General features: G+C 34.4%; 2 protein-coding genes across 2 annotated transcripts in view; both read right to left on the bottom strand.

Annotated features, from left to right (window-relative positions):
- Nucleotides 1-2,941, bottom strand: part of LOC117123665 (amino acid transporter AVT3B-like) — an 11,760-nt gene extending 8,819 nt beyond the window's left edge. Inside the window, exons 1-3 of the mRNA XM_033269664.1 lie at nucleotides 2,808-2,941; nucleotides 1,128-1,683; nucleotides 496-590 (exon numbers count right to left, since the gene is read on the bottom strand). Of these exons, the coding sequence (XP_033125555.1) occupies nucleotides 496-590; nucleotides 1,128-1,683; nucleotides 2,808-2,915 (759 nt within the window). The 5' untranslated portion in view covers nucleotides 2,916-2,941. The remainder of the gene's footprint in view (nucleotides 1-495; nucleotides 591-1,127; nucleotides 1,684-2,807) is intronic.
- A 7,084-nt stretch (nucleotides 2,942-10,025) lies between these two features.
- On the bottom strand, nucleotides 10,026-11,084 carry LOC117123638 (hornerin-like). The gene has a single exon (XM_033269638.1). It carries the CDS (start codon nucleotides 11,082-11,084, stop codon nucleotides 10,026-10,028), a length of 1,059 nt encoding a protein of 352 aa, XP_033125529.1.
- Between the last annotated feature and the right edge of the window lie 506 nt (nucleotides 11,085-11,590).

Below are 11,590 nucleotides of genomic sequence, written 5' to 3'. Positions count from 1 at the left end.
ATATATATATATATATATGTGTGTGTATATTTATATATATATATATTACAATTATACAATTACAATAAATCAATATAATGCATAAATGAATATACTATATATATTTATATACAAATAAATACATAAATATATATATATACTGTATATATATATGTATATATATTATACACACACCCACCCACACACACCCACACTTTGGTATTGAGTTACACCTCCACTGGTGCATAAAAATATATATGCACTTGTAAGCATTTGGCATTACAGTGAAGGTTGTACCTTATAATACAAGGAAGTGGTTTGGGACATTTTATACAATGAAGATATTATGTAAATAAGCCCCAAGAAAGAGAAGTTCAATTTAAAATGTCATTCCTAATGTTTACTCTTAAGGTTTCAGTTTCATTCTTGAATGCTTGGGTAAAGGTTTTCTACAAAAAAGGTGGTTCTACATCTTAAAATGTATGTAATGCATAATTATACATAAATAAATCTCACTGTTCCAATGCCTTCAAAAGCTCCTGATACTGCCCCAAAACAAAGTGGAAGTGCAGCCCATTGGGCAAACTGGATTTCTTCGATTATGTGAAAATCTAAGCAAGAAGCAACAGAAGATATTTGTTGATTATTTAAAGTACCATCTATTTTGATACTAAAGCATATTCTAAAGCATTTTTCTCTGAGGAGGTAAATCCATTTCACATCAAATAAATATCCAATCAGCAACTTAATTGACATCAATTTGTTACTATATATGATTTTTGATGACAGGGGAGGGGTAGTTTGGTTGAACAGGTAGGTTTTACTCAAAAAAGGGCGTCAATTGAACGATAGAAACCACCCCCACCCCAGCTATGAGCCTGACACCCCTAATGATTTCAAATCTGCAAAGCAGCTATACATTTACAAATATTAAAAAACATTATGCAGAAAATAAATGACAATACTGTAGATAGGGGGTGGTTTGGTATAACAGGGAGAATTTACTCAAAAAAGGGCTTCAGTTGAACCATAGAAACCCCCACTTCCATTTATGAGCCAGACACCCCTATTGATTTCCTATCTGCAAAGTAGCTATACACTGACAAATATTAAAAACATTATACAGAAAATAAATGACAATACTGTACCACTGTAGATAACTCCCAGCGTTGCAAAAAACCCACAAAAGATAGCCATATTGCCAGCCAGGCTTACAGGCGCCAGCTTACGGACATCCCGGAACAAAGAACAAGCAATAAAAAATGGTATTGGTATGATAACTGTCAGCTCGTAGACCGGTGCAGTAGTCAATCTCGCATTATCGTTCACAGGGTAAATATCGCCATCCGCTAAATTTGAATTATTGGTTGAATTATTTGCAGTATATGGAAATAATGCTTGTATTGTATTTCCAAGGAATATTATATATTGGGTAGTAAATCCAAATTGTGTAATAAAAATTGCTGTGTTAACCACATAAACAGCATTTTTTCCTAAAGTTATATTTGCAATTTCAGCGTATGTGAGGTTCCGACCAATCCTTTCCCTTTCTTGCAACTGGTGAGCTTTTTCTTCAGGAGTTATATCTTGCTCTTTTTTATCAATTATGGTCAATCTATTTATGATTTCATGTTTACATTTAATCATCAGCTGAGTGCAATAGTCTGTTGTTATAGCAGTCACTAAAATACACACCATAGTGAGCTGCAGAAAAAATGAAAAACAGACACAATGAATATTTATAAAATACAACATAAATTCATTTTTATGATTACTATAAATCACCAAATAAGTGCAACAGTGCTTACAAAATTTTTGTTAATGGAGTGTTAAAATAATTATGATAATATAATATATAAGCTTTAATATAGCGCTCTATACAACTTAGTCTCAGAGCGCTTTTCCACATTACTACCCTAGTCATTGGGAACGATGCCTATGGGGGAAATTCCATGGTTTGCTGCATGAAATAGCAGTGCATTTTTGCATTCGAACCTCCTTCGGTAGAGAGAAGCAATGCAGATAAAGTGCCTTGCTCAAGAACACAAGTGAAATGCACTGCGAGGGATTGAAACCCCGACCTTGAGGTTGGCAAACTAAACTGTTCTCGCTGCGCCAAACCACTTCAACCCATATCTTGTACAATGACTTCAAATAAATCAATATGAGCTAATTGTTAAAGGAAACTGCTATTTATGCAAATCCAAACAATGTGTTTTATTTAGAGGGAAAGGCTGGTGCTCCAAAAAGGGACTTTGGCTTTGGTAGTCAAATGACTAGAACCAGGAAACAAAAATTGTTTTAGTCAAGCACTGTAATCAATACGCCATTTTCTCTTTCTAAACCCGGGCACTCACTGCACTCAACGGTCGTCAGCCGACACGATTCCATGAAGAACGAAATGCCACAACGCTCACGCAACGGATCATTTTTAATGACGATCCGTTCAGACTGCCATCGACAATCAGCAGATGGTGTTGCATATTCTAATGATCACACGGCTCGGAGTTGGATTCATCAGCCAACATTCGTACAACGTTGGGAATTCCATTCCATTTTTAAGCTCCGTGAAAATTACTCCAGGCCATTTCCAGGATTGAACCAAAAACCCTGAATTTGAAGGTAAATTTCTAAAGCCCTGTCCAGACTATCAAATTTCATTTGACAAAAACATGTGACATGCCTAAATATGGTCATAATGATATCACATCATGACCATATATAGGCACATGATGACCATATAAAGGTACATCATGACCATATATGGGTATACAATAGTTTTTTGTCAAGGAGTATTTGATAGTGTGGACAAAGCTTAGTCTACTCACTATCAAACCACACTGGCTGAACCAATAAGCAACAGACAGATAAAAGCTCCCAACAAAGGCTTTGAACACATTGGCAAAATCTATAAAATTTCGGCCACACGATACCATGGCTGGAAAAAATTAAAGAAAGCAAGTAAATTAGTGTATATCAAACAAACGGTGTTTTGAGGGGGAAGTTGGAAAAGTAGTGACCTGCCATTATAGTGTATAAAAAATTTGAAGTATTTAATCCACTTTCACACATTAGAAGCAGGTGTTGAAGTACAAGCGATCATAATCTATTATTTATATATTATAATTTACAATTAAATAATACGTAAGCCGTACAATGGCCAAGTTCGTGTTGATCACAAAACACAATCTGCATTATGGGAAATAAAAAAATTATCCAGGTGCTTATTATTAATATTAGGTACGGCCATGAGGGGTACACATAGCAGGTCAAAATGGCAATAAACCAAAACAGGAATTACCAAATCAGCAATAATCAAAACGGCAATAAACTAAAACGGCAATGACTAGTACCAAAACAGGCCCGTAGCCAGGTCATTTCAAGGGGGGGTTCTCTGGGCGTGGGGTCCAGGGGTTGCCTAAGGGCCCCGGTGGGGTGGGGGGGGCGAAGCCCCTGAAGCCAGAGCAGTTTTTGTGTTTAATGGGTCCATATAATGTTATAAAAGCAGTTATGTTTTGAAAAAGATCTATGTAATAACTGTCTCTTATACACATCTAGAAATATAATAAAATTGGAAAATATTTTCTGAGAATTAGCATGTTTAAATCACACCGAAAGACAAAAAAAAAAACCTCATCGTATAATCAATATCAGTATACTCAACACATTTATTATTATAAAACAAAACAAGCTATTGTATAGGCCTATAAAGTAATTTACAAAGAATTATGTACTGTGCTTCTTTATATATATAAAACATTTAAGAAATGTTGTCTTGTTTTAACTTAAATAATGAATCTTCCAGTAGGCCTATATAAACAAATAGAGCTGCCTGTTACAAAATAAAGTAGGAGCTGAACTTCTTTTTGACTCTCATCTTGTACACTGAAAATAATATTAGGCCCTACTATTTTTACTACATGGCTAAAAAAGCACAAATATTGTCATTACTACAACTGACAGGGCCATCGTTAAATTAAGTCAGAGTCCAAAATATAGCATCATATCATATGTCATCTGACATCATGGGAACCTAAACTTAAATTACAATTATTTGTTTACTAGGCCTAATTCGAAATTATTATTTTAAGACTTTAACCTAATACATACTGATTAATAATAGCTGGGATTTGATGCACATTTCAGAATTAATAATCGTTTTTAGTATCTTACTGAATATTTATTGTCTACCAAATGAAATATGAATTATATATGAATCTTTAGAAATACAATTTCTACAATATTAATCTTGTTTTTATATAGATAAATGTTCGATAAATACTATCGTTCATAAAACAAACGAATTTCAGCGCGTCTATTTTCATTCCAATCATGGACCTATTAATAAGGTCCATGTTCCAATCAATGGCGTTTGTAAACATGTGCACTGACGTTATCGTCGAATCCCAGGACTTTCGACGGCAATGCTGGCCTGCCTGCCTAGGTCCCAGGCCAACCAATAATAATTAACAAAATGTATTTTTTTAAATATAGGCCTATGGCGCATCCTCATGCACTTCCTGTCTCTTATACACATCTAACCACACTGGCTGAACCAATAAGCAACAGACAGATAAAAGCTCCCAACAAAGGCTTTGAACACATTGGCAAAATCTATAAAATTTCGGCCACACGATACCATGGCTGGAAAAAATTAAAGAAAGCAAGTAAATTAGTGTATATCAAACAAACGGTGTTTTGAGGGGGAAGTTGGAAAAGTAGTGACCTGCCATTATAGTGTATAAAAAATTTGAAGTATTTAATCCACTTTCACACATTAGAAGCAGGTGTTGAAGTACAAGCGATCATAATCTATTATTTATATATTATAATTTACAATTAAATAATACGTAAGCCGTACAATGGCCAAGTTCGTGTTGATCACAAAACACAATCTGCATTATGGGAAATAAAAAAATTATCCAGGTGCTTATTATTAATATTAGGTACGGCCATGAGGGGTACACATAGCAGGTCAAAATGGCAATAAACCAAAACAGGAATTACCAAATCAGCAATAATCAAAACGGCAATAAACTAAAACGGCAATGACTAGTACCAAAACGGCAACAAATCAAAATGGCAATGACAAGGTACCAAAATGGCAAAGGAGCAAAATTTTGTAGATGCCTCATTTTGCCTGTATATTTAAGTTTTATTTATTTGATGAATGTTTGCTGCTTTTATATTGTTTCCCCAAATTTTTATTATTGAATTTGTTGTTACTATTAATATTATTATTATGATTATTTTTATTTATTTATTTATTCGCGTTTTTAATGGTTGAGCATCTTTTTGTCTGTAATTTAATGTTTTTTTAATATTATTTAAATTTTTACCGTATTTAATCGTTTTATATTTTCATGTTTGGTTGGAAATAAGTTTTACATCTTAAAGAAAAGTTTCATAGGTCATCCTTGCATCATTTTTTATTGTAATTGTGTGTCCTGCCTTGTGCAGCAAATTTTATCTGAATTTTTTTATGATAAACTGAACTGATGATATACCAAAGCCAAAATAAATATTGAATCTGAATTCTGGATGTGTTGCCATTTTGGTTTATTGCCGTTTTGACTTATTGCCGTTTTAGTTTATTGACGATTTGGTTTAATATTGCCGTTTTGACTAGAAAGCGGGTCACACCAATACAATATAGCAAGGGGCCATATTCATATCCATAAAATATTTTCTGCCTTATTAAACATGGCTGTGTAAACAGTGGAAGCAACCTGCAGCAGAGGAGCCACGACTCGTCAGACCAATCAAAACATTTGCTAATTAGAAAGAAAACTAACTAGGCCTAGGCCTATCAATCTTGCTGAGATTTTCACAAGCTGGCTAGGCTAGGCCTAGGCCTGCTCTACCATTGCGCGTAGGCCTAAGGCCTATATAGCCATAAATCTGCTTATTAAATTACAGATATTTTTATCAACCTAAACCTGTTTACCAATAGATTCTACAGAAATTATCGGAAACAACAAACCACTTATTTTTACACCTCCCTGATTATACTAAAACCTCAGTCAAAACCTACCTGGTCCTCCCGTACGCGCAGTGTCACTTGTCTGAGCTGATAAAACTATTAAACTGCACTAGACTAGAGTATTCCACTTGAAAATAGGAATTGTATTCTTAGCAGTATAACAATGGGTCAAGGCCGAACCGTCGTTTAATTGCAAATATAGATTCTTAGTGTTAAAACTAATATGTTTTTCTAAAACTAAGATAAAACTGTGATATCTCTAAGATATCTTCGATGCAATAGGACCACTACTTTGGGACAACCCTATTGAGTTTGTAATACAACGACCATCCCCGTTATTAGGGGAACCCCCATTAAAGAGACGCGCGGACGCATGGGTGTGCAATCCCTTTGACTCTTTTTGAAAAGATCCTATTTTTCATCCCATCGCAATAAAATAGACTGAAATAATAATATTTAAACAACAATTTGTTTTTCTTGATCGTTTAAATTTACTAGTGTATCATCATTCAGCCCGAGAGTTACACCATGGATGTGGATAAAAGGAACTCTTCATCGATCATGTACTTTTACTCTACTATAGACCTATATCGATCTTATTATTTGTATGCATGGCCAAGAAAGTGAAGTTCTTATCCCATGATAAAATGTAGACCCACTTTCATATGAGATTTTAATCCATCCAAATGTTCCTTATTGTTCAATTCAATTTAATGAACATTTATTTCCATTTCCATATTTAATATAAATGTTTTTTGACAAGACAAAGGGGGAAATGCCTGCATATAGAAGGCCCTTAAAAATAACAGATAACAAAACATTCTATTTTACAAAACTCGAATAATGTTTGATCATTCAGGGATTATATTATACAAGCAATATATACAAGTTACGTTATTTTAATTACAAGTTTATTTTTTCATAAATGTGTTTTAATTGCATTGAAAATTATTTGTACAACTTAGTTTAATTCTATTGTAACTCATTCTTATGTAAATTAAACTAAAGAAAGGCATTGTTTTCAGGTTGTAAGGCATTGCTTGCCAAGTGCCTATTTAATGGACAATGTCACGTTTTTTGAGGATACGCCTTAAGAGAACACTTTCTTGTCTTGAAGGACTTCAGTTAATAGAGATTTATTTAATTTAATTTAATATTCGGAATTATATAAATTTAATAACTTCTGAAGTCATTTCATTAGATTATTGTTTCTAGTAAAATTTCAGTAGAATTACATTGTGACTTATAATATGAGATTGAAATGTAAATCTGTCATTATTGTATTTAATTCTGTATTGGTTACTTCTTGAAGCAATCATCATCATTTATGGAATGATAATATAATTTCATTTACTAATTTAATTTAATGTTTCAATGTGTTCCATATGTGTTTGATCCAATGACCGTGGTAGTAATGTGAAGCGCTTAGAGGCCTTGTAAAGGCATGAAGCGCTATATAAGAACGACATATTATTATTATTATTATTATTATTATGTGTGATTGTAAACACTATGAATTAGGCCTATTCGATTTCATGAAATATTTTGTAAATTCAAAATGTTTCTGAAATTATGGTTATCTCTAGCACTGCCGGATAGTCGTTTAATTAAATTTTTGTCTGTGCTAATTTAATTTTCAGATGTCTTTTCAGAGCTGAATTTCTATAGATGAACGTCGAGAAAATTGCAATAATTATTAATTGATCAGCCGAGAACAAATGTGTTAGTAAAAATGATGATGATGAGGAAGATGAGGATGACCGTGATGATGATGATTGTAAATCACTAATATAATTATAATACCAGGGAGCAGTCATATTGCTCCCTGATAATACATAATTAAATTATTAAAGTAATGTTATCAAAATATAATAACTGCCTATTTGGCGCAGTTGGCAGCGCGTACGGTGTCATAAATCTGGAGGTCGTGAGTTCGAGCCTCACATGGGGCAGTCTACTTTATTATTATTATTATTATTATTATTATTATTATTATTATTATTATTATTATTATTATTATTATTATTATTATTATTATTATTATTATTATTATTAATAATGATAATAATAATAATAATAATAAATAATAATAATAAAGTAGAAAGGAAAAGTAGCAGAATAGTAGGGGAAGGGAGTAACAGACAGGGGAGGATGGAAAGGTGGGATATGGACTACGAAGGGTGCTTGCATAGCAGTAGTTCATGGAGAATACTAGTACCCCAGTCTCATTAAATCCTCTGCCATCAAATCTAGGACCTCCACCTCCTCGGCCACCAAAAAATCCACGGCCACCTCCTCGACCACCAGCTCCTCGACCAAAAAATATTCCTCGACCTCCACCTCGGCCACCAGCTCCTCGGCCACTTCCTCTCATTGACATGAACATTGCTGCTCCACAGTTACAATGCGTATTTTTTTTCTTTTCGTGTTGTTTTTCTTGCTCTATAGATCCTTCTTTATTTTCGTTGTCTTGGACAATATGATCGTCATTATTTCCACTCACGTCATCACCGTCGTGTGCGTTTTCGCCCTTATTAGCTTTCTGAAAACTTTCAGCCATTTGACTGTCTAGTTCTAATTCCATGCATTTTACATATACTTCATCAGAGGATTGAGTGTCGAAAGCCATTTTACAAAGCTGGAATAAACTTTAAAATATAACGTCTGAAAACAATTAAGCTGCAAATTAATCTGCACTGTACGTATAACCTCGATAGCTGTCTCTTATACACATCTTAAATAATAATAAAGTAGAAAGGAAAAGTAGCAGAATAGTAGGGGAAGGGAGTAACAGACAGGGAAGGATGGAAAGGTGGGATAGGGACTACGAAGGGTGCTTGCATAGCAGTAGTTCATGGAGAATTCTAGTACCCTTTGCTTCATTATTTCGGAGTATTTTTATTATTAAAAAATCAGTTTGAGAAAAACGGCTGTGGAACAGTTTGGGTTGGGAATTGATATTGTATTAAGAGTTGTCATGTAAGTCTCCTGGCATTCGCGTGAGTTAAACACGTTAATATTACATTGTTTTAATTAGCAGTATTTTGGGTTCAGTTTTAGAAGAGTGTTGTTGGTGCATGGTGCCTGGGCAACCCCCACCCCCCACCCCAAGAGCCTAGGCGTTACGAGAATGTTGAAATTATTTATGAAATAGTGTAAGTCATGTATAGTTGAATTAGATTCTTGTGGTTTCTACTAATTCAATTTAGGATCTAGGCCTATTAGAACTCGAAATAAATCTCATTTATGTTACGTCACATGTCGGGAACAAATTGTGTGTCATGGCCTATGTTAAACGGTTTATCATAATGGTTTATTTGAGATTTTAATCTATTGCAAATTATAAATTTAGAAGTGTGAAATAAATTTAAAATTTTCTTTATCTTTCTTACTTTCAATATCTCTATTCATCAACAAATTCAATCAAACAATTTTGAACAAATATTTCTGGACAATTTAGAAATCCATTTTTCTGATATTTTATTCTTCAAAATGTTCAGCCTAAATTCTGCATTGTATAAATTCAGAATAGTTAAGGTTGTAATTATTATAAAACCAAAAATATATTGGAAGCCAATTGAAATTGTTTAAGCATCATTTTTATTCTAGCTTAAACATTTAAACATTTTTATATAGATTTCAATTTAAAATTTGACAGGCTTATTATAAATTATAATTTCGTGTTTAGAATTGCTTAAGTGTTAATTTAGAATTAAATTTAATAGGCCTACTTTTTTAACATGACAATGACCTGAACACTGCACTATCAAATATGAGTTTCAACATTAAATTAAACATTTTAGATTATTGGCCATTAATACTATAACTATAGCCTAAGTAGAACTACAAATTTGATTTGCCAAATACAATGTAATCAAGGTTAAATGATGGAAACTTTACTATATTTAGGCCTAATATGTGCATATAATTTCCATGATTTTCGGGAATTAAGAATTCAAAAACTGTATTTGGGGATTAATTAACCCGTTTGTACGTCCTTTAAGGTCTGGTTAATTAATTCGTCTTTTATTTTCCCCGTTGACAGCAGTCTGGTACTTAACAATCACCGAACAAGTCCATGCTCTGGTCTAACTGGTCTAGGTCCACGAAAACGACATCCCTCAAAGTTTGCTTGTGGTGGAAATGGCGGTCGAACGTCTGTTGAATGAGGTGGTAGGGAAATGCCAAATGTCATTGAAGGTGACTTGTGCTGGTCAGGGAAATGTTGGGGGCGGGCGAACGGTGCGCGTGCACCTAACCCTTGCCACCCCCTGCGAAACTGAGAGTACCCCATTATTTTAGGATCTTGACCAAAACAGCTACCACCTCTTCCACCCCTCCCCCATCCCCCTCTACCTCTTCCTCCTCTTGCTGTGTTACAAGTACATGGGGGATCATATTGTGCATCTTCGTTTTCTGAATCGTGTTCTTCGTCTGTTGCTGTTGGTTTCTGCTGTTTGGCTTCAGCGTCTTTAGATTTTGGATTGTTTTCGTTTCCTCCGCAGTTACATGTGTCTCCGTGTGCGATGCATGGACGAGCCCAAAAACTGCCAAGTCCATCTGGTCCTTGTTCATAAAACTCTACACCAAATCTTCGATCAAAAATTCCTCGAAAACCACCTCCTCGACCACCTCCTCGGCCTCCACCACCTCGACCCCCGATTCCTTCAAAGCCCATTCGTGGGTCTGTGCAAAATACATCGTCCGGTTGTTCAGTCTCATTAAATCCTCTGCCATCAAATCTAGAACCTCCACCTCCTCGGCCACCAAAAAATCCACGGCCACCTCCTCGACCACCAGCTCCTCGACCAAAAAATATTCCTCGACCTCCACCTCGGCCACCACCTCCTCGGCCACTTCCTCTCATTGACATGAACATTGCTGCTCCACAGTTACAATGCGTATTTTTTTTCTTTTCGTGTTGTTTTTCTTGCTCTATAGATCCTTCTTTATTTTCGTTGTCTTGGACAATATGATCGTCATTATTTCCACTCACGTCATCACCGTCGTGTGCGTTTTCGCCCTTATTAGCTTTCTGAAAACTTTCAGCCATTTGACTGTCTAGTTCTAATTCCATGCATTTTATATATACTTCATCAGAGGATTGAGTGTCGAAAGCCATTTTACAAAGCTGGAATAAACTTTAAAATATAACGTCTGAAAACAATTAAGCTGCAAATTAATCTGCACTGTATACGTATAACCTCGATAGACTGATGGTGTTTTGATTTTAATCGACACTTTTATACCTTTCAATTGATCAACGTTTTCGGTACGTTGTAAGATAAATATCTAATGACGACATTAGCCATAATAGTGTAAAGGAAACCGCCCACTCAACAGGTTACTCAACGTACCAGAGACGATTACAGTGGGAATTGGCGCCCTCTTTTACACGCTTATGTATTGTATTGTGATAATATCCATGAAATTTTATGGTAAATAAAGAGTAGTCATACTTTCATATTATAATAAATTACAAATTGTGCAACAGTCTTCAACCTTATTGAATATATCCATGTAAAAATATAAATAATCATCAATAATCGTAATAATAATAATAATAAATGATGAAGATGATTATAATGTCACACACACACACATATATATATATATACTGTATATATA

Source organism: Anneissia japonica, unplaced genomic scaffold, assembly GCF_011630105.1.
Source record: "Anneissia japonica isolate Jap-2015-1 unplaced genomic scaffold, ASM1163010v1 scaffold287714_len2871179_cov188, whole genome shotgun sequence".
Classification (NCBI taxonomy): Eukaryota; Metazoa; Echinodermata; class Crinoidea; order Comatulida; family Comatulidae; genus Anneissia; species Anneissia japonica.
This window is presented reverse-complemented; position numbering and strand designations above follow the sequence as displayed.